The 24,752-nt window shown below is 42.7% G+C and overlaps 1 protein-coding gene across 8 annotated transcripts in view; it reads left to right on the top strand.

Moving 5' to 3' along the window:
• The first annotated feature begins 36 nt into the window (after positions 1–36).
• LOC146821128 (uncharacterized) overlaps positions 37–24,752 on the top strand; it is a 257,656-nt gene continuing 232,940 nt past the window's right edge. For 3 of the 8 annotated variants that reach the window (XM_085612092.1, XM_085612085.1, XM_085612089.1), the window contains exon 1: positions 79–212. Coding sequence is in view for 2 of the 8 variants with exons in the window: in XM_085612090.1 (XP_085468216.1) it covers positions 184–212 (29 nt within the window). In the remaining 6 variants the exon portion in view is untranslated. Of the gene's footprint in view, positions 213–10,288; positions 10,355–11,303; positions 11,379–24,752 lie in introns of all 8 variants that reach the window. The other 5 variants (XM_085612087.1, XM_085612086.1, XM_085612088.1 and 2 more) reach the window with 5 other exon arrangements.

The following is a 24,752-nucleotide window of genomic DNA, read 5'->3' on the forward strand; positions in this document are numbered from 1 at the left end:
TACTTCCTATTGTGGTTTCCACACATGCTGACAACCACGTTTTGTTCAATAAAGTTTCTTTTGGGTTAGGTTGGATCGTTTTCTGTGTCACAGTCTGTGGAGACAAGCCTTTTGATGTGACGAAGTTGCAGCGGGTCTTACACCAACAGCACCGGACTCTTTAAACAGCATGACATCGGTTGCATGGGATCAGCTGTCTTATCGGAAAACCTGTGAGTTAGAAATAACGCATTGACTCGGGTTTTTTTAACTGGGGGCATTGGAGGCGATATTTCTTTTCTCTAGTTCTGTTAACATTTTGCCATCTAGTGACAATTTAACATTTTACGAGCTTTATTCACCGCTATGCTGCCATCTAGTGATAATTTCATACATTGCAAGCTTGAAGCTCTTTGGTCAACGTCTCACCATTCAGTATCTGTATGCCAATTTTTGATGTGTAAGTTATTACAGTTTACAGTGATTCTTTCTGGTTACAACTTTACAGCGTTTCAACCTCCTGTGTTGTTAACTCTACGTTCTCTAAAAATGCTCAGTGTGACAAGTCATACTACATAACCAGTTAGGTTGTTTTTTGTTTGTTTTTGAGCAGTGTTTACGATCTCTTTTTCACAAGAGTTTTAGTCCTGTCACTGTGCACAATTTGTACCTCAACACGAGGTCTCTCACAGGGGTTTCCCCATCCTTACAGTGCATAACATTTGTCTCGTCTCCTCATGGTGTGTCACATGGGTCCAAGGTTTTTCTTTCTTTTAAGTGCACTCTGTTATGGGTTCCTACCCATTGGTTCGGGTCCCTACCCACATTTGAGTCATGGTTCCTATCCATGTATCCGGGTACTTACCCGAAATGATCACCTTTGTCCTGTGTGTAAGCCACACTGCGCATCACGTTTGTCCTGTGTGTAAGCCGCCCTGCGCCTCACGTTTGTATCTGTGTAAGCTGCCCTGCGCTTCACGATAAATGTAGGTATAAGTCGCCTTGCGCTTCCTTGTTTTTTTGTCTATAACAGTTTTACCTCTAGTTGAGGTGCGTCCGTAGGTGGTCATCACACTATTTGTCTTTTGCCTTCACTGCAGTGCACATTTGACCTTTCCTAAGGTGTCTAGTGTTGGTCATGTTTTTGTTTTCAACAGTGCACATATCTATACCTCCACTCGAGGTTGCCCATGCATAAGCAAATGTCTTTACCCTTGGCGGATGTTTTGGTTTAAGTCGCCATAGTGCATGGGTTACGTTACTCTGGGCGTTTCAATTGTTCTAGTTTTATTAGCCCAGTTGCATTTTTCTATTTGTAATTTTTCATGCTTTCGACAGGGAAGAATGAGTATTCCTTTCTATTCTGTCATCTTGTTTCCTCCTGATGTGAGCTGCCTTCTTGTATCTCTACCTGGCCAGTGGGTATGCAGAGGACAGTCATTAATGGTTTCTTTTTCTATTCTTTATTCGTCTCTTTTTCTGTTTCATTCTTCTTTTTGTGTATGGAAAGGAGGATGGGTAATGGTTTGAAGTTTACTTTGCCAACCTTGTTATTTTTGTGTCTCTCTCTCACTATCCATTCTGGTCTCCTTTTGGTTCTCTACTTTGCCAACCTTGTTATTCTCTATTTTGTTGCATCTAGTTTCTCCATCTTGTTTCTGATTTTCTCCTTTTCACTTCACCTGTTACAGTTTTTTTCTGTTTTTCTGTGGAAGAAAGGAGGATATGTAGTATCCTGGTCTTATGGTTCATGATGTGCCAGTGGAATGCTGCCTGAATGATGTAAGATGGAATGTTGGGAGTGGGAACTCACAGTTGGAGATGGGCTGAGCGCCTGGCTGGCTGCTCCTGGTGGGGCTTATTTACATCTAACCTACATCTTGTAACCAACCTTAATAAATCTACTTGAAACTACTTCTTGGATGTGGGCCTGATTACTACACCAACTAAATAGATATAATTTTATCGACCTCAGAAACATGTATGGCTAGGTGGACCTACCGGGAATCGAGCGTGTGACCATGAGATCAAAGACATTTCTGAGATAAAAATGGGACAGACACATCATTCAGAAAAATACACAGAATCACATTTTCATCATTTGACTGCGCTAGGAAAGCAGCACCTTTTCATTGACAGTTCTGAAAAACACGGACCTTGGATAATTAGCATAAGAATACACAAACTCGTTCAAAGGCGGCGGTTAAAATTCTAGTGACCACCTGAGTGGTTTCATCCACTGGGCTCTGATATGTACTTACAGATTTCTGTATCTCATTTTCCTTTTCCCTTTCACTTAAATAGAAAACAGGCAGGCTCACTGTGCATGCATGTGGGCGGTTTTTGTGTGGAAAAGGGCATCTTTTCTTAACGTTAAGAATTGCTGTCATGTCTTAACAACACATTTGCTGCCAGTTTGCCATGTCATTGTTTGAGAGGCAGGTTTGGACCAGACCCCATCACATTGTCAGAATAGCTGAGAGAGCTGAAGACAGCTGGCAAACATTTTTCTATAAATTACAAATGTTTGGGCACCATCGTGCACGTGGGAAACAGTGAAAGGCAAGGTGAGATCTTAAGGTGGAGTGCGTGCCCTCTAGAGATGATGTCATGCCCCCCGCAGGGGGCGTCCCCCACAGATTGAAGAACTCTGCCCTAGTAAATAGTATGGCATGAAGGTTTAGAGACTCCAGTGGATTTAATACACTTAAGTGTGCACTACAGTGGTGTCTGAAGTAATTTTAAAGCCAGCCCAGCCGTGTCGTATGGTTTTAAAATAAAACTATGGACCTGATTTAGATCTTGGTGGTCTTACTGCTGTCCCGACACGGCGGCAGAACCAAGTACGGCGGTCCTCCCACAATATTTAGATGTTGCAGCAATGCGTCAGAGACTGCTGCAGTGGTGGGCTTTACTTCTAACTGACAATACTCAATCGATGTCACACCAGCAGGATTGTGCCAAGCTGATTTAGATGTTCCTGCTGTGCTGGCAGTCTGTGAGTGGCGGTTTCACAGCGGAGTGAGGTCCAGGTGCAGTGAAGATAGGTAAGTACAACTTATTGTTCGGTCTATCAACATATGTGTAATGTTATCATGCAACACATAAGTAGGCAATGTGTAATATCCCTTTGTGTCACTTTTTGTATGGCGGTCGCACAACATTTACACACCATTGAAAGCCCCACATATGATATATAGGAGATTTGTATGAGTGGCTTACCTTCAATACAGGCAACAACTGACTTAGCATTCTGGTGGTGTGGGTGCAGCAAAGGGGGGTCCTGGACAAAGGAGTAGAAGAATGAAACAAAAGCAGGAAGCAGCAAGCGCTCACACAAAAGTGGCCCCCGGGCACAAGCCCCAGACCAGTGATCGCGAAACTCCTAAACTACACCAACCGGGACGCTCTCCTGCAATACGCCAGGACAAACAAAGACAAATTTCGATGCGAATCAAAACCTATCATGATATTCCCTGACTACACGCGCCTGGTGCAACAACAACGCCAGTCCTTTGTGGCCGTCAAGCGTAGGCTACGAGACCTCAACCTGCAATATATGCTGCTATACCCCGCCAGGATGCGCGTCATACATAACTCCAAGTCTTTCTTTTTCGACTCTCCAGAGGCTGTCTTTGCATGGACCAATGAACATCGACACCTGAAACCGCACACTCCTCCGCCGCGAGACTAGGACTCCTCCTAAAGTTCACAGCGCAACAGGCCACGCAGGCCCAAATCAAAGCGGCAACATCGTTCCAGCTCCGACAGGCGATCCTCCAGCCACAAACACCATCCCTGAAAAGAATTGATATACCCCAGGGACACTACTCACCAGTCATGGACCTTTCACACATTGAGACTGTATTGATGTTTAACGTCCTCTAACTTGGCGTGGGTGCTCAGCGGTAGAGCAGCTGCACGCAGGACATTCCTATGCCCTATTGTTAATGTGTTGTGGGAGGGTTGGGTATAGTTGGAGTGGGGGCCCGGAGCACCCTACACCGCCACAGATGCTCCTAGTTCCGGGAAGTTTCAGTGGGGGGAAGTTTTTTTTTTTAGAAGTTTAGTTGTATTATTTTAGATTATGCAGACTTCTTATCTCGATCCAGACAGTACCCTGATGCAGTCTTTAGAGATGCAGGATGATGTCGCAGACAGGTGCAATCCCCGTTGGGGACATTGTGGTAGTTTCATGGAATGTCAGGGCCTGTTAAACAAGATCAAGCATGGTATGGTCTTACGTCAGGCCAAGCGATATGGGGCAGGCGTCCTGCTCCTGCAGGAGACTCATCTTATGGGCACAAAAGTCCCCTGTTTGGCTAGATTTGGGTTTCATCAGATATACCATGCTGGGATTCGTCAGAGGATCGCGTGGCACCGACATCCTTATACACCGTAGGATCCCCTCCAGAGTGAGTGCATCTGGGCAGATGATGGGGCAGGTATGTGGTGGTCATGGGCACATTGTATGGTGAACACATTACCTTAGGCAGTATCTACGCCCCCCCTCCATTAGGAGCCACTTTTGTTGATAAGGTCACCAGACTCTGGGGGGAATTGCCAGAGGGCTTCTCTCTTCTAGCACTAGTTGAATTTCTAGACACTAATGTTGCCTCAGCCCCGTCCACGGGTATACTATGGGAGGCCCTGAAGCCCACTGTGCGTGGTGTTGAAATTAGCTACGGCACCAAAGCAAAGTGTGAGTTACGTAAACAACTGGCTGAACTTGAGGCGTGCCAGGTGTCCTTAACGGTACAGCTCAAATAGGCCCCAGATCCATTGGTCAGGCACAATCTGCTGCAAACGCAGCAGGAACTACAACAATATCTAATTGGCGAGGCCAAGGAGATCTGGGTAGCTTCACAGCACCAAATATATGAGTGGGGAGATAAATCGAGCACGATGCTTCATAAGCTCTGCCAAGCCGATAAATACCCCGCTGTGGTGCCTACCTTGCGGGTTGCCGATGGGGGTCTCTGCTCCTCACCAGACCAGGTGGCACGGGACTTCGCTCAACACTTTTCCTCCCTATATGACCACCGAGAGCGCCTCTCCGCAGGTCAGATAGCGGAATTTCTCAGGGATATACCTCTGCGTAGACTCACAGACCACGCAGAAGACCAATTAGAAGCCCCAATCACATTAGAGGAGTTGTCCACGGCCATACATGCCATTCGTCCGGGGCGGGGCCCCGGTCCAAATGGGTACCCCATGGAGTTCCTGCGGCCAAACATAAATGTCCTAGGTCCTCACCTTCTCGCAGCCATTCAAGACGCATATGAACAGGGTGTTCTTCTCCGAGACTGGAGACATGCAGAAATAGTCCTAAGTTACTGGGGAAGGTTCTCACGGACCTCCTCCGGACGTATGTGATGGACTTAATCCATCCACATCAGTCGGGCTACATGCCACAGAGAGCTACCCGTCACAACATACGACGAGTGCACAACACCACAGCGATGACCCATACACTGGGATGCCCCGCTGCCCTCCTTTTGGCAGACATAGACAAAGCATTCGATTTCTAAATTTGGTATACCTGTTCCAGCTACTTGAAGCAGTGATCTTCGGCCCTTGTTTCATGGCATACGTCCGACTTCTCTATACTAACCTTACAGATTCAGTCTGGATAGCTGGGCATCACTCAGATCCTTTCTCTATTCATAGGGGCACGAGACAGGGCTGTCCATTATCCCTGCTGCTATTCGCTTTGGCGGTAGAACACTTGGCGGCCTGGTACTTAGAGGCTTTGAGTGGTCCCGATCACATTCAGACCGTATCGCACTATACGCGGACGACGTCCTCTTCTTCATGACAGACCCGTGTTTTTCAAGACCACCCATCCTAAAAATCAAGAGTGTTCAGGGACACTACCGGTCTTCACACTAACCCTGCTAAATTGGTACTCTTCCCAGTCTGCTACAACCAGATTCGTGGCACCTGGGCGACGCAGCTGGCACACGCAACCGAGGGTTTCAAGTATCTGGGAATCTTTATATCGCCATGCCCCAAAATTTCTTGGACGTCCAATATCAGTCCATTGCTAGCAAGTCTTACTAATGAAACCGAAATCTGGTCTTCCCTTCTGCTATCATTATACGGCAGGTCTCCAATTTTTAAGATGGTTTCATTGCCCCGAATTTTATACAAATTGCAAAACTTCCCTTATAAGATTCCCTGATCCTGGTTCGCGTAAGTGATTGCCTTCCTCAATAAATTCCTCTGGAAAGGCGGTGTGATTAGAGTGGCGCTCCACACCTGCACACAGTCCACGTACTGTGGTGGAATTGCTGCAGCTGACGTCTATGCATATTATGTCGCCGCCCACATCTTAATAATTAATGAATGGTGGTACAACTCCCCATCTGATCCAGCATTTGCGCTTGAACATGCCGCCATGGACAAGACCCCTCTCCTCCAGCTACTATACAGTTCTCATTCCCTGGAGTCGCCGCCCTCGGCTGGCCAAGTAGTGATCCAGCTTTGGCTGTCTACCGCCTGGCGGTTGGGATGGAGCGGGACCCTAACTCACATGACCCCATTGTGGCATGACACATACCTCCATCCTGTGGCCGACCTACCCGGATTCTGTGGGTGGGACATGGTGGGAATCTCGACCTAGGGGACGTAATGAGGGGCACCACATTGAAATCATTTCAGCAACTCCAAAGCGACTTCCAACTGCATAAGTCCCAGTTCTTTAAATACCTTCAATTCCGCCATGCCGTGACCCCCGTGATCCAGGCCCTAGAGTCTCTGCCAGAGTTCCATCCCCTCAAAAGGACGCCTCCTAATGGGCGACCTTGACCTACATAAAACCAGACAAACATATCAAACACTGACGACGCACACACAGACTACCCTAGACAGGACCAGACGTGCATGGCAAGAAGATATTCCAGATCTAACGAACGATGACTGGGCGGAGGCCATAGCTAGCCCCCGAAGTGCGGCGGTTTCTACACGGTATCGACTTACACAATTTAAATACCTGCACCGTGCATACTATACCCGAAACAGACTTTGGGCAATGGGCGTAATTCAATCCCCTACATGCCTGGGATGTGAACAAGAAGAAGGGACATTTCTCCATACAGTCTGGGGGTGTTCTGCACTGCAGCCCTTCTGGCGCAGGGTCTCCTCGTGCCTCAGCACTGTGTTGGCATGGGAACTTCCACACGACCCACGTCTTTTTCTTTTACATAGCACTGATGGGATTGGGGGGCAATAGATATAAGCAACACCTACTCTTTCTGGATCCCACCATCGCTAAACGTGAAATAGCACAGCTATGGGAAGGGACATCCCCCCAACTCTGGGCAAGTGGAATGAAGAACTAGATAGATGCATGGGTGCGAAAATAGCCGTGTTTTTGGCATACGACTGCCCCCAGAAGCACCGTAAAATTTGGACCCGCTGGGCAACGTACCGTGGGATTGAGCTCCCCCCTTACCATCAGAAGACCCTTGAATGCCATACCTCAGTAGGCGCACGTGCCTGGTTCTCCTATGCTCTACGTTGGGCTTCGCTGTCTCCCTATATTTTTATCCTGGGGTTTTGTTTGGTTGAATCTGGGTCTGTCTGCATACTGTTGTTGTTGATTGTCCTGCATGTTTGCAGGCTTTCCATGAAATGTGAAATGACGGTGTCTCTGTTAAATAATGCTTTCTTATGGATATATGTAGGGCTCACACCCACACGTCACAGGAAATACCAAATACAATTTGTTTAGAAAAAAAAGCAGGAAGCAGGAAATTGGTATGTTTCTGCCTCCTCTCCTTCCATTCCACCACCTCAAAGTGGGAGGTGTTCATACCACAGTTGGGCCGGCAGGAAGATCCATCATAATCAGATCAGCTGGAATCTTACCTGGAGTTCTGTTGCCAGCTGTTTCAGCAACTGCCTCCGTCGATGCAGTCCAGGAATCCCGGCGTAGTCAGTAGGACCGTGGTGGTTTAGGGTATCGGCAACATCCGAATAGGGTGGGCGGACCTAGTCAAGCAGGAAGACTGCCAAAAAAGTGATGGCGGGACCCACCCCGCAAAGATATAAATCAGGCCCTGGTCCAAATATGATATTTGAATTAAAAGTACTTCCAAAGTCTCAAACTACCTTTTTTACATTTAGGTCACCCCGAGGTCTACCCTGGGTCCCCCAAGGGTAGGGTGCCATATTAAAAAAAGCATGTACATTATAAAGGATGTTTCATATGCCCTGGTGAGGGAAAAACTGCCAATTTAAAAAAATTATTTTGTAGTGTTTTAGCTCCATAGGCCAACTTTCAAAGACTCCCTTAAACCTTAACAAAGTCTAATTTTTGACAGGAGTGAGCTAGAACAATAATTCAAAGTAGCACAATAATAGTTACAATAAATCCAACAACTTTCCAAGGAATGATTTATTATACCTATTGCAGGAAAGTCATTTTGGAACTTGTTTTCCTGAAGTTACATAAAGCAGCCCTATTGCAACCTCATTTGATTTGCTAGCTTTTGACAGACTGAGCTATGCTATTAGTGATAAGGTGTGAAGTGGCCTGGGCTGAAACAAAGAGACTATCTGGTGGGAAGAGATCTGCTACATGCAGATGCCAGAACAGGAGGGGGGATGGGTAGCCAAACTAATCTTCAAAGCAAGAAGCTCAGATAATACAGGAACCAGGCCCACCCCTAGCCAGATGGGAGCACCTCTAATTCAATTAGGAGAGGAGCTAAACGCAGAGTGTGGGAAAAAGGTAGCCATATCTGTGGTTTGCATTAGCCAGATTCGAACCTCCAGTAGAGATTTCCTCCATTTTGATTTGGACTAAGATGTGCATTCTGGAACAAAAATATGCCACACTTCTAAGCCAGTTGTCATCACAGAGGGTGGTAACTTGAACCCCATTGCTCAGGGGTACCCCCTCTGGTCTTCCCAGAAACTGCAGTATATATGGGAGACCTGTACAGCACCTCAGATCCCTCCTTGAAGAGATCAGAAGAAGAACTGCACTGCTGGATCCTTGGTCTGCACAAAGAGAGAACTGTGCTTACAAGGACTTTATCTGTTGCACACTCAAGGCTTCACAAAAGAGAACTTTTTTTACTTCAAAAATGAAGGAGTGGATGCCCTGATCAGCAACAGGAAGAAAAGTGCTGTAAAAAAATCACCTACAACATCTCCAACAAGAACAAGCCCAGGTGCCCAGCTTCACCTGGACTTTATTGGATTTTGCCAGGTGCATTGTGGGAATTGCAGTCCCAGACCCCCAAGAGGCAAATCAGTGCTTCTGGACCCTTGGATGGTGTTGTGGACCCTCAAAGACCATGAAGAGACCGTCTAGAAGAAGTTCTGGAAGTTTGATAACTTTTGGACAACTTTTGGGAAAATTCTCAATAAGTCCAGTGGCATCGACGGCGAGAGTCAAACGCAACTCACCCTGACTGACAGGTTTGACCCTCTGGAAGTTCCGGAGGTCTTGGACATGCATGAGGAAAATAAAAGCCTCTAGGACTCATTGAGGCATTGCGCTGTAATGGGGTGCTGTCGTCAAACTCAAAGCCGGATTGCCAAAGGCAACCACTTGACGTTGAGAGAAAAAGCTCCAAACAAGTGACTTGGAACAAAGGCAAAAACTTGACTGGGCCCTACCGCTCATTATAGCCGACATGTTCTCCACTGCAATTGACCTGAAACGTTGCTCTGTCCCAATCCAGCATGACCAGAGAGCTGCGGTTAACGGTTTTCACTTTTAGGCACTAGAAAGCAAATTTTTGCATTTAATCTTTCAAAATTCATATCTCCATTTTGCTACATTGTATGTTTGTCATTTTAGTGTCATTTTAAAGATAAGAATAAACTCTATTTTTATAAATTGATGTTGGATTATTATTGTGTTTTGTTTCTTACTTATTTACTGTTTTGTTGATATTAAATGCTGTACATACCTGTCTCCTAAGTTAAACCTGACTGCTCGTCAGCCAAGCTACCAAGTGTTGAGCAAGGATTAATTTACTGACACTTGAATGGACCTTATTTATGATTGTGATGTTATTACCAGCGTAGGTACCGACCTGCACCTACTAATAAACCACCTTCCAAAAATAGGTTATTAGCACTATTGTAGTACTACCAAATGTACTACAAAATGCAATTTGTGAATAGGCTTCATAGAGATAAAGTTTGATGCCCTGATTACGAACTCAAAAATACCGTAATCATAATGAAGTTACTTTCTTTCGCTAAATAAAAATTAGTTCTTGTCATAAGACTAGTAAGAGAAGACGTATTTGCATGCTTGGATTAACATTCCCTACATCCCTTTTAGATGAGATCGCAGAAGATACAAGCAGATGGCTTGCTAATAATAGCAAAGTCTTTAAAGATTCAAAAGGTGGGTTTCTTTCCTCAATAATGTATAAATCTTTGCATCAAGAGAATTTGAATTGGTAGGAAAAGCTGAAAATTATGATCTAATCACCTCTAGGAAAAGCATACATTTTGGAAGCGGTCTTGAATATTGCTTCATGCAGTGAAATATTTGTATAAGGACATATTTGATACCAGTTATGATGCCTAAATTTAAACTGTCAGCTGACTACAATAGTAGGAACTGCAAATTAGATAGAGGAGGCTCTCCTCTTCATTTGTTCTTGAAGTGTCCATCCAATGCAGATCTAGGGAAAACATCTTGACAACCCAAATGGTCCCAGGGATTCATTAACTAACAAAAAACAGATTGGGAGGCCAGGCTTTGGATCAAGAGACTAAACTCTGAAAAAGACAATATTGACAGACGTACCTAAATTTGAGCAAGGAATAACTGAAATGTGTAATCTGGCAACTATTGGAGATGTCATACTGAAAGAGAGGATCACCTCAAGAACCTAAGGTCAGATTCTGTTGCAGCAAATGGTAGATCAGTGACATAAATCAGTTCAGTGCCTCGGTTTCTGCAGAACATATCTTGTATACCTAATTAGAAAAGAGACCTCAAAAGGTATGTTTAGCCATAATCTTGAACATTCCGAACTTGTACATTTCTCTGATTTCTTTCATTTGCATGTTGTGTGCATTTACTTTTTCTAAATTGTATATGCTAATATATAAAATCCTTTTAAAAGATATATAGGGTCTCATTCATCTCAATGGCACAGAGCTCTGAAACATGCTGTTTCCTTTTATTATAGGTTTTAGAAATAGCAGCTCATATATAACGCATAAGATGGTGTAATCTTTTTCTAAGGATTTTAACGGATTTTCATATTATATGCAAGCTCTTAAATCATAACCTCTCTGCTAACAATAAAATATTACAGGTTGCCTGTAATTATGTATTACAGATGGCCTGTGACATTAGACTAGCCTTCAGCTAAACACTGCATAAAGCTCACACCTGTTTCTTTCACTAACTAAAGGTAAGAGGGACTGCTGCTGTTGGCTATTGGTGAGTGATACATTTCATTTCATTGTCACAAAGACTGAAATCTATTGTAACAGAAACACTTATTTAAGATAAAACCAGAAGACAATGTCAGCAACTAGGTTACATGCTGTCAAATTTAGACTTTGGATTGGGGAGTAAAAGGTAGCTAGAGTGGGGGAGGACTATACTTCTGCCACTCTGCCTTTACTATGTTCACCTAATTTAGAGTTCACTGCAGGCCCTATGGTCTCACTGTATTTCAATACAAAGCCATTTAGAAAGTTTGGTGTATGTCTGTCATTGGTAATGGACACTTCCACCAAAAATGTAAAGTTTTTTTGCATTTATAAAACAAACTCCCAAAGTGGAAAAGAAAAAACAAATAATACCTACACCATGAGAGCTTTCTCCTGTGATGTGGGGGGTGATTTTTTATTTTTACTGTCTCTCACCGCCACAATATCCACAGTGGCTGCCGGCAGTTTAAAATAAAAAGGCATCTGACCGTCCACACTAACTAGGGCAGATGGCCTATACTCCCTAGGACTGTCGGAAGAAGGTTTATGCCAACAGAGTAAATTTCACTCCATCAGAGTAAACTTGGCAGTCTGCTCAATTTTAAATTGGGTGGCCAGAATGAGAGTTTGGCAGACAGGGTACTCTGTTGCAATGAAGAACCTTGTCCACCAAACTCTAAATCAGGCCCAGAGTTCTTAAATTACACTTCCACAAGTAAGAGAAGTTCTGTGGCAAAAACGTTGAGCCATGAGCCAGAAGCCCTACATCCTGTATTTGCTTTTGACAACTCAGGATTCCAAGTCTCAGTATTCCAACTCACCATGGGTGGGGCAGCAAGGATTGGAAAGCTTTATTAGAGCAGGATGACCTTCCAGCAAATATTTCCTCTGTGCCAAGACTGCAAACAATAATTGACTACATTCTAATGTCAAAAGACTTGCTTTTCCATTTCCAAAATACAGACATTATGAACATCTTGAGATGACATTGTAATTCTTTATTTGGGAAAATACTTATTTTCCATATTTGAAAATTGAACTGGGGTGAATTTATAAGGAAATGTGGTATATTGTAATAGTTTTACAATTCAGTAATGTTCATTTTGCATATTTCAGGATGATTGGTGCTCTTATCATTTGTCAATATTTATCAGCAATGATGTGTACAGATTTTGAGCAAATTTGATTTTTCTACAGCATTTAACAGGGTACACATAGAGTTTAGATATTTTATTTTGTATTTCTTGGTTTACCTAGAAATAAAGAGTTTGAGGGGTCAAGTGTAATAGGAAATAAATTAGGTAAAAAGGTAACCTTATGTTTCTATATGGCTATAGAACTCCCTGATGTCTTACAGCCTCCTGATTACATAACATTGAGGCCAGTGTTTTAAGAGGAATGGAAATTTCTAGGGGCCCTGAAACAGGTGTGGCCTAAGAATATCTAACAAACATCCATAAAAGAAACAGCTTATATAACTATGGGTGCCACCTAAGACATCTGAAACAGAACCCTGTGCTAGACAAATTCATAAATAGAATCGTAAATGACAAATAGTAGCCAAATTCAGTATGCAACAATATACTCATCTAACAGTTTATAGAGCACCATTATCCCAGGTCATACCCATGAAAACCCTTGGGGCCTCATTATGAATAGCTGGTTATTTAATGCTGGGACACCAGGTCGACAAACATCTGCCTACCAAAGACTGGGCCTTACAATTTTAGGGTGAATAACCTGTAGACCCAGAAAAACGTATTTATTTAGTTTAACATTTAATAAAGTGTGTGAATACCAAACAGGTTGGCACTGGTGTCTAGAGATGCCTCCTGAAAGCAAGTAAAGAGGTCAATCTGAGATCTAGTTGGTCACTTGAGGGAAAAGCCAGGATTTTAGCTGTTTTCTGAAAACTGAAAGACTGGGCTGTGCCCTAAGATGCTCAGGCAGAGTGTTCCACCATTTACATGCGGTGTGGGAGAAACTTCTACCTCCCTAGTGGTCTTTTTTAATTCTGGGTAAAGCTACACTATTGGCAGTGGTGAATTGAAGATTTCGGCAAGGATCATACCACTTAATGATATTCTGAAAGTATGAGGGGCAGGTCCTGTGAAGGGCCTTATGTGCTTGATCTTTTTTCAGCAGGTCATTTTTGTGTCTGAGACCTTTACCAATGCAATTAAGATCTGCTTGGAGCAGGTGGTAAATGGCAACAGGGGCACCCCAGGGCAGGGCAATCATTGGAGAAGCATTATCTGCTTCCCTGTTGTGCAGGAGGGTGCTGGTCTACAACTCTGTTTGCATCGTGCTGAGTGACTACTTTTTTTTTCTGGTTGCAATGCACACTCAATGAAACTGAGTCGTGTGTTTCAGGAAACACCTCGCCAGGTATATTTGCCAGGAGCAGTATACCCTCATTGATAAAGCTCCAGGCAACTTCTAATGAAGTAAATGCCTTGCCTTGACTCAGGCGTAGACACCAATGGTAACAACTGCATCGTCAGAGTCATTTCATCTCAACGTAACAAACAAGATTTCTAGTGATGTTGTTTGCAGCTGCGGCATGTAAAAACAGGCAGGTATAGTTTTTGTTCTTAAATCTCTTGCTTTTTTTGTATTAATCTGGACTCAGCCTTCAAAGCCCCTGGCTCACTTAGGTACTTGATCCTACATACACAAGGAAATCTTTATTATATTCTCTTCTTTTGAGGTATTTGCTAGATGTAAAACATATATATTGTAGTTTCAGTCCATGGCTGTACAGTTATGATTTGCTGCATGCATGAAGGATTCATGACACTAGAAGGCCTCGACTTTATGAGTTTTATGCAGTTTATATTTAGTTTGTGTTTTAAATCCTGCTTTTTGTGAGACTCCACAGTCAGAACTGTTTGTGAAGTTTCCCAATGAAATGAATATTAACCAAACACTAACTTTAAAAGAATATGACTGGTTCCAGACAGTTTTCATTACTACTGACAGGCTGCAGATTGCATTATGCAAAATATTTTTTCTAGCAGGTCACCCTGAACCGAAGAAGAAAGAATGATTGAAAGATCGTTAGAGTTTCTCAGCATTGTTATATACAAGACTAGAATGGCTTTACTTTTCATGAGTCTAAAACAGTAAAATCTCTTACGTTGTTCAGTGCTGCTAAAATTACGTATTCACGCACCTTCATTCAGTGCTGCTTTCTCACACAACAAACAAATGAATGGCTAGAGAATACATTTGGAATTTAAAGTATGGATAGTTTGGATAAACTGTAATTGATTCTTGCATACAAAATGAACTTGAAAAGGTTGATAAACACAAATCATTGATAAAAAACAATTGAGATAGTCATCAGTTCTGTTGTGTGTCTCTGAATAGTGTTTCACTGTTTTCTATCAGGTGCCTATTAGACTGTAATAGTCAACTAAATCCATGGTCCCTACTCCCCAATGATGTATGCCCTACCCTAATGGGAGATCTCCGCAGGGATCTCACTGTCTTCAGAACAACTGCCCGTGCAGGGGCAGGTTTGCTGAGTGGGTGCCATGTTGCTTTGATCCTGCATTGCAAACCTTTTTGTTTTTTAAGAACAAACTCCTAATGTGAGAGATTTTTAATGAAAAAGACATGGCACTGACGCACAGGTAGTTTTCTTTCTGTCCATTGGCGTCAATGTTTGATTTCTCTGCCCAGAATCGCCATGCGTCTCAAAGCGAAAGGCATTATTGTCACTCTGACTTGGCAGCTCTATCGCGGATGGCCTGCAAGTTCAATGGTTTCCTCTTGAGGAGTCAGCTGAGGCATCGCCTGTAGAAACCTTGTGGCTCTGCCACCTCCAAAGGAGGTACAGAACAACAAGTTTGGTGGGGCAGGTGCAACTAAATATAAGCTCCTGTGCATTTTATATTAATCGTATTATCATCCTAACACCTTTCCATTTCACTAGGAGCATAGTAGTAGAATTGAACCCTTTCATGCATCATCAGTTTTATTACCATTGCTCCATTGCTGCTAGGTTTCAGCTGTGCATCATCAGAAATTTCCACTAGAAACACCCCTTCTAGTTACATATGTATTAGTTTATTGCAGAGCAAACCTATCTGGAGAGAAACCTGAGGCTTATACACCAATGTGAGGCTGGGAGTTTGGTCTAGACTGTAGTCATATATTGGGAATGTATTATATATATTTTATTGCATATTTTTTCCATTATACATTTTGTCAGAAAGATAATTATTAATTGGGGTGGATTGTAGTCTACCACAATTAATAAAGTAATCAACCTGACAGGGCTAGTCAAATGATTCAATATTATAAACCTGAGCTCTAGACTATGGTAGCTATAGCACAAAGCAGATAGGCTTAATTGAAATAAAATGTGTAAAACATTTAGAGGGACCAAAAGATTTAAAAGGTCAAAGACACAACACAGTAAAAGTCCCACTTCAATTAATCCAAATAGAGAAACATTAATAATCAATATAATACCAAAGCAAGAAAAATACAATAAGGCAAATCAGGGATATATTTTTAAAGATATAATAGAAAATAGTGCCAAAAAGTGCAAAGCAGCAATGATAGTCTATGGAAAAGGTACACTAGTATTTAGCCATAAGGGATTTGGTGCTAATTATCAATAGTATGAACACAGAGACAGAAAGGGAATTATGGTGAAGCCACCCTTAGTCCCCTTGTAGTCAATCAATAAACAAAGAAAGAGTGATTCCAAATGATAAGCATTACCTGAGAAGTCACAGAGTTTTTTAAGAAGAACCCTCACTCACCAACCTAGTTGGTGACATGCTTCATCATAGGGTTCCCACCCGAAGGGGCGAATGCCTCTCGGGTGTGCTACGATGCCTGATTACAGCAGAGCAGGTATATTTTGGACTTTGCAGGAAGTGAAAAATCACACCGTGAAGGTTAAAATTACCTTTACTTATCCCAAAACAAATGTAATACTGTAAAAGTAAGGTAAGGTTAAAAGGTGGTGATAACGGATGCTTTAGTTGGTCAAATTGACCAGTAACATGCTAGGTGAATGAGTGATGGCCGGTCTACATGTTTCAGCCTCCTTACGCAATTTGGGAGGCTTCCATCAGGACCAAGTATGCCACTGGGGTGTGCACACGCTAAGGTGCACCCTCACCAGAGGCAGAAGTTACAGTTAACTTACGGTTTCTATGACTTTCAGTGTTGTCTGAAGAAAAACTAAAATCTGAAAGAGAAAGCACATATCAAAGTATCCGTGTCATCTTGTGAGCTGAATGCAGCGCCGTTACACACAAAATTCAATGATACTCAAGTTGCCATACGTGCTATTCATCCGTGTACTCATCCGGCTATCGTGCCTATTGTGATCATAGAGAAGTGCATCGGTATTAGCACTATCCATTTACTCAACTCAGAGATAGTGTGTATCCCAAGGTTTGTGTGAATTCAGTAATTTATTCAGTGCACTGTGCTATATTAAGGATCCATCAGCAACTCGTAAATTACGTGTTGCCGGTATTGACAATCTCATTATGATGAGGAGGGAAATTTATAAACCATGACTAAATCATTTAAGTGAGGATCGCACATTATTAAACAAGGGGGAGAAACGAGAAACAGGCTTACAGGGGCTGTAGAAGATTCCTACCCCATGGATCCTAGCAGGGGTGTTGGTCTGTTGTCACACACTGTGATAATGATAAAGTAGTATGTTAGGCAAAAGCGAAACCTCTAGGCAAAGGAAATACCTCAAGGTGGGAGCATTCCGTTTCATATTAACAATTCCAAGACCAAGCGCCCGCTCGACACCTGGTTCTAACCCGATCTGGAACCCTGTGGATATGGAAGAGTCCCTGAAGGCTGCTCGCATATATTGCCCATAGAGTGTGTTTTTAGTAACAATCATTTTGTGGTCCCTATTGGGGCTCAGTCAGTGACCTAGAAAGCTCCTATCATTATGGAGCCTGAAAAAGAGGCTAATTACTTTCGCATGACAAAATTCCAAGGGATATTGCTGTTTGGGCATGGACAGTCAATAAATCCAACGCTGTTCTTTTTCAAACAGGAGTTTAGCGGTGTTGGTGCTTGATTTGATCTGTATGATTACAGTTCATTTGAGGTCATTGGTGGTATGAGTATTCTGCAGAAAGTGCTCCGTCATGCAAGTTGTGTTCTTTTTGCAGCTGATGTTACTTCTATGCTCGCAGATACGCTGCTTCACTTTCTTGCTGGTCATACCCAGATATCTGAGGTCACAGGGGTATGTAATCAGATATACCACGTTCATGGAATTGCAGTTTGTATGAGATCTCTACGTCCAGGTTTTGTTAGGCTCAAGGTCAAAGTGTTTTGTAGGGGATGTCAAGTGGCAGACGCTGCAATTCCCACAGGGGTAGTGTCCTGTCACACCGGGGAGTCCCGACGAATTTAGGACCGAGGGGTTGCGGTCGCAGTCTGTTATTCTGGGGCGAGTGGGCACCAAGGAGTCCCTCAGACTTCTTGCTCTTTTAAATGAGAAGAGGGGATACCAGAAGGAAACTTTGATGCACTTGTTATGTGCATGTCCAGCTTTACTAGCTTTAAGAAGACGATACCTACGGGCCATCTTTATCACGTTAAAGATCCGCACTTGCCGGCAAGCAGTAATAAGCTGGCTAGGAGGCACTTCCTCCATCTTGGCATGTCGGGGAATTAAATTTATGACCAAGGTAACAAAACTGCTACTAGAAAGTCAACAGACAAATGGCTCCTAAGGTCTAGTACAAGGAATGGATCAAGGCGGGAAGTCCGCAGTGGCAGAAAGGACATTACTAAAACCTTGTAAATGAACTTAACAAGACACTATATTGGACGAAATATGATCAGTGTTGTCTTTTTACTAAAAACAGAACATTTACTTTTTTCTTTTTATTGTTTTAAAACTCGTAATTTTAAAGCTGTTCGAAGATTGTAATGATTTTTATTAATCAAACAATAAAATAAACTTGAACTTGAAAAGAGGGGTTTCTCCTATTTCCTGTTATTGGTCTGTAAGATTCTCCAGTGCCTATTGATCAATTTGGTCACAGCATTTGACACTGTGCTATACGTCGTCACCCAGGTCAGGGGGATAATACAGAATAATGACGCCCTGCTCACCTGCGGCTTGAGGCCAGCTGTGCTTTCTGGGAAGGATTACTGGACCTGCACCCTTCATCCCAGACTGAAGTCACTTCAAGGGTCAGCTCACTGATCTCCTAGTCTGAGCTACAGGGACATAAGAAGAGCCAGAGGCCTCTCTACAACTGCCCAGCTGACCTGCTACAACTGGACCTGCATGGGCCGGCCTGGACTTGCACCTGGGCCTGCCTGAGCTCTGCTGGCTTCTGCTGGAGTGAGGCCTTGACCCCTAAGAGATGTCTCCCAGGTATAGTCTCTTGGTGTGGTGTCAGTTGAGCTGAAAGAAAATAAGAAATCCTGACGTTTTGGGCTCTACTCGAATGCAAATTGGCCTGTTAGTGGGCAGATCTTGCTGCCCGCATTGAGCGCCAATGCGAAGATCTGGTGGATCCAACTCTTTAAGATACACCGACCTTTATCGACAGACAGAAAAGTGAGATCTGCTATGACATTGACAGCCCAAAATGACCACTAAAACGAATCTCCATCAACGACCGTATGCGACACCCGACAGGAACGTCATACTACAGTGATGACCATTTCAGACATCCGACTTACTCTTTGTGCTACAGCGATGACCATTTGTGAAACTTTCCTGCTGCTCGCGGCCTCCTCCACTGCAAAGGGAACTCTTTGCACCAGACTTACTAAAGTAATTTTTCAGCAGGACTCACATGGTTCAGTATCCAGCCTGTGCTCAATTGCTGTCTTCCAGTACTTGTTATTTTCACTTGGCCTCGCACAAACAGATACCTGCAAGTGGAGCTTTAATGCTTTTAGGCACCAAACACACCTGAAACATTTAAAATTGCATATCTCCAGTTCTACTAACTGGAGTTTTGTCATTTTGATGTCAAATAATTTATTATATATTGCTCTATTTTTCTAAATTGTTGTGGGTGTTTTCTTGTGTTATATTTTCACTCTATTACTGTTAAAGTGCTGCATCAATACTTTACACCTTACCTCTAAATTAAGCCTGACTGCTTTTCTGCACTCTACCAGAAGGTTAAGCACATATTAATTTAGTGACTATTTGTGGTTCACTCTTGCATGATTATGGATGCCTCATCTCCATCAAGAGTGTTTGAACAGAATATCGATGTAAAAGTATCGGGAGACAGAAACATCAGAAAATAAATATTGTGATACCCAAATATCGTGTTGCACAAAATATCGGTGACAAGAATATTGTTTTTGAGGTAGGTTATATTGTTTTAAATATTACCAATGTTTTTAAAATCATTTTCAATAATATAGTGGTTAGCATATCGTTTTTTAATTATTTGAATGTGTTTTAGCCGATATGTTAATTTTAAGTGCTACTATTGTTTATATAAATGTTCTTTTTTTAATATAACTTTAAGTGATTTTAATTTTGTTATTTAGTTTTTTATAGAATGTAAATAGTTGTAGTGGGTGTTTGATTTATATGGGTATAGGTTAAGAAGTTAATTAGTAAATAATTAATTATACATTATTTCATAAATATTATTTAATTATATGAGTGATAGTTACTATGCAACTTATGTATTATTAATTTATTTTCATTAGATGTCATTAGATTTGTAGGGGTAAACGGTGGTAAGATAATTAAGTAATATATAATTAACAATTAATTAGTAATAGTTACTTAGGGCCTAATTACGACCCTGGCAGTTGGACCACAAGGTTATAGTGTCGGCAGTCAGGAGACCACGTCAAGCCGGCAGCATTCCGATTACCATATTTTGACATGTTCGCCGCTGTGGCGATCTTGCAGCTGCGGTGCCATGGTGAGAGAATGCAAGGCTCACAGGAAGAGCCTGTAGCATTTCCTGCAGCTGTGGCAGCACCTCCAGCATGTTGGTGCACTGTGTGCAACACTTTAAAATGGGCAACAATGCCCAGGGGCCCTGTTTGGGGTCCCCAGCATGTCTTTCAAACAGACTATCCATGGTGGGTTTCCCACCATAAACATGCTTGTCGAAATGCAACTTGGAATCCCAACAGGGTTGCCTGTCTCTGCACTGCCGCCTGACACCACTGCCACAGTGGGATTCATGATCCTGTCAGTGGCAGTGGTCTTGTGGCTGTCTGAGCGGTTAAACTTCTAATCTGGCAGTCAGACTGAGGGGATGCAGCGGTCAGACTGCCACTGACACTAGCACGGAGGTCTGACCGCAAAAGTCAGAATCAGCCCCTTAGTTATTTAATTAGTGTTTACTGATGTCATTTTTAGGCATACTTATTTATGTTGCTGATATTATAGTTGCGAGGTGTTAGGTGTATAGGGGTCTAGGATGGGAAGTTCTTTAAGTCATAATTTATGAACAATTTATTAACACTGTTTAAATAATTGTTTAATTTTTAACTATGTAAAATATGGAAAATGATTTATTTGAACAATATTTTTGTTGCAGAATGCTAGCTTTGTAGGGGTATGGGTTGGGAAGTTAATTAAGTAATGATTAATTATTATTTATTATTAGCTGTAGATTGTTTATTTAATTCAATATTAAATACTTAAATTATGGAATACTTATTTGCTTTAATTACATTTTAGTTGTGGGCCACTAGGTGTTGATTAACAACTAACAATTAAGTATTAATAGTTAATTAAGAATTTAATTGATTTTAAATATGTAAATTATGCAACAATTATTTTTTGAGTTATATTTTAGGTGTGGGCTACTCAGTTTGTAGGAGGGCAGGGTGGGAAGTTAATTAATGAATTCATTAAGAAATTAATAATAATTATTTATTAATTGATAAGTAATTATTTTATTGAATAGTAAATATGTAAATTGATTAATAGTTTTTTGTTTTTTACTACACATATATATATATTACCTACTGGCGGTCCGCAACATTCTATTTGGAATAACTTTGGCGCCGATTGACGAATCTTCGCGAAATTTTCAAAACTTTTGGCCAGCTCTGGTCCGCTCCTATCCTGAAAAGTTTCACGGTGATTTGTCAAGCGGGGGCCGAGAAAAAAGGGGGTCCCAAAATGCGTTTTCCCCATGCAATTTCCCATAGGACCTTTAGCCGCAGCTACAGCCCGAACTGCTGAACAGAATTACACCAAATTTGGCAAAGAGGTAGTCCTTAGTTCAGACTCGTGCCTTTTGCATGAATGGCGTAAATCCGTTCAGTAGTTCCTGAGAAAATGACATTTAAAAGTACATATATATCTATGGCCTCCGAGGGTTCGCATATGCTAAGCGCAGCCTAAACGCACCCTGCCGTGCACGAGCTGTATTTTAATTGGCTATCAATACTCCAAATCAGGAAGTGTTGGCAGCCATCTTGTGCCTCGGTAGAACCGAGGCACAAGAAATCAGCAAAAGAAACATGAAAAAACGCAAAAAGGAGGCAGGGTAGAAACACCCTGACCCCCTAGGCCTGCTCAGGGGGTCCCAAAAGGACCCCCAGGGCCCAAAAAAGCTTTTTTTTTTAAAAAAAAAGATTGGCGAGATTCGCGCACCCAGCGCGAATTTCGGCCGAAAAGGGGCGTGGCCTCTGAACACCTCCCTGCAACGCAGCTCCCTGACGCATACTGGAGGTACCTGGTGGGCTAGTTGGGCCCCAGGGGACCGCAGGATAGGAGAGGAATTAATTCCCCAACTTAAAACGCATCACAGGGCGTGTTTGCACACGTCACCTTAGGCACGCCCCCTTCCTTCACATTGTACAAATATTCCTCTAAAATCAGCCGAACTATGAATTCCGATTTACTCACCTGTTATCAAGAGAGAACCCAGTGCTGCATCTTTTAGCCCAGCACTGACCCTGAAAAGTAATTCTAACCGTACTTACCAGTAACTTGTATTTCCTTCCATAGGAATCCATTGTCTGGTTTTCAGCAGAAAAGTTTCTGTGTCTATTTTCACAAACTAAAAATATTCCTAAAAAATCGTCTGTATGACCTAAACACATTCTTTCAACTGTTTACAGGAGATGCACCAGTGCTGGATCCAGGATCCACCACTTAGTAAGAAAAACTAACGATAACACTACTTACCTGCTAAGTGAATTTTCTGCCATAGGATAACATTGTGAAAAAATTGTCAACTTTTAAAATACAATAATATTCCTTAAAAATCACTACTGTAACCAAAACGCTTTTACTCAACTGTTTACAGGAGATGTCCAAGGACAAAATCTAGGATCCAGTCCTGTGGTTAGAAAAGTAATCCTTAAAGTAACTAATTGCATTTGACTAGAAATTCACATTGAGCTCAATGTTGCATTGTGTTTGAAATTGTGTTGCCCATTGCAACAACTGTAACTACTGTACTTAAAATTCTATTGCCTATTTGCAAAGTATTTAAACTAAAGTATTTCATTCTGAGAAAGTATATTTTGTATTGAAATGTATAATGTAATAATAATGTAATAAAAAAAAAATATCTAAAAATAAATAGTTTAAAAAATGTAGTAAATCGGCTGTCTGGCGGCGGTGGCGTTCAGCTGGGAGGGGCGTACAATAGTGTTGAGTTCCTGTTATATCCCGCCGGGGTTGCACTCACAGACGTACGTCAAGTTGGGGACCCACATTGCAGATCTACCCCGGGGTACTCTAGTTCTAGGGGGGGACATGAATGCAGTCATGGACGCGGATCTGGACCGCTCTGGGGAGAGGCAGGGCAATAGGGGGGAGTTGGGCTTGGGGGGTTTTGTCATGTCGCTGGGGCTTCGGGACGTGTGGCGTGTCCACAACCCCTCCCTCAGGCAATATACCTTTTATTCGGCCAGGCATGGATCTTTCTCCAGGCTAGACCATCTCTTTGTGCCGGGGGAGCAGCTGGCGAACTTCGTGAGTCCCTGTGTCATGGCCTGGGGTATCTCGGACCACTCGCCGGTGGGGGTCACTCTCCAGGGGCTGACATTCGACCGATTGGCTTTTCCCAGGATAGACCCGTGGCGCCTTAGGGACGATTCCATAGTGGGCAAGTTGAGGGAAGGGTCCAAACTCTACTTCGAAGAAAACCAGGGCTCGGTTGACACGTCATTGGTCCTATGGGAGTGTCAGACCCAGACTCGATTCTATGCACAGGAGCAGAACGTCGCAAGTTCCCAATGCCCCACCCAGGTTCTCCGGCACCGACACGTAACTGCACTGGTGCCAAACAAACCCAAAGGGGGGAAAGGAGATGGGACAGAGAAGAGACGACCACACAGCTGCTAATTCTGCACTCGCTTCTGTATCTTCCTTCTGTCTTCTTCTGGCTAGCGCAAGATCTTTGTGACTGTAAAATAAGATGACACTATTAGTCCTATATCTATCTGCTATTCTTCCTATTGTACTAATCTCCTTATGACCTACCCTGTCAGTGTGTGACCCTTGCCTCTCTTCTGATAGTTTTCTTTTTTCTTGCTTCAATGTGCTGTAACTAAAGTTTAAAAGAGTGTTAATTCTGTGTTGGATTTCTCTCTTCCTCAATTCTACTCTTATTTACTGGTTCCTCACCAATTACGAATACAGCTGGGCGTTACAAGGGATTCTGTGTTGTGAGTATCTTTTCAGTCTTGCTTCACCTTTTCCTATTTTGAGGAATTACATAACATCTTTTTCTATCTCTACAGTCTTTAACCTTTTGTATGTTATGTGATTGTTCGAGGTTTCTTCTCAGTGAGTTTTCTTATCTTTTCCGCTGGTATTAACTCATTGTATCCTTTCAGTGACTAAAGTAAATCTTCTAGTTAGTCTGCTGCACTTAAATGTTTTACTAGTGCTTGCTCTACTCCAAATAACTAGTTTTAAGCTCTCAGTGTTTTCTCTCAAACATGCGCGTGACTGCTGACAAACACTTCGTGTTTTCCTCTTAGCGCATGCCTTTTATGCTTCACACGGAACAGTCTTACCGCGTTACTCCGACGACAACGTTCCTCACAGAACGGCTATGGCTCTCCTCAGACGACCTACACAGGGATTCCGGAACAGGCGATACAGTGTTGCAGTGCGCGGCGAAGTTTCCCTGTCTATCTTCGCGACGCTCCTTAGCAACCTACTCTTCCTCAGAACTCAGGTGAAGTGCGCCACAGCACGGGCGCTTCACCTGGATCTTCCAGATTGCGAGTGAGCGCTAGAGCGCTAACCCGCTGTCCTAACTGGAAACTTCTGGCGGCCATCTTAGCTTTAGTATTTGCCAGCGTTTTACGTAGGCTCTTAGCTTTCCTGATTCTTCCAGTTTTCTTGACCAATACAGAGTTCACCA

Source organism: Triturus cristatus, chromosome 6 (genome assembly GCF_964204655.1).
Source record: "Triturus cristatus chromosome 6, aTriCri1.1, whole genome shotgun sequence".
NCBI lineage: Eukaryota > Metazoa > Chordata > Amphibia > Caudata > Salamandridae > Triturus > Triturus cristatus.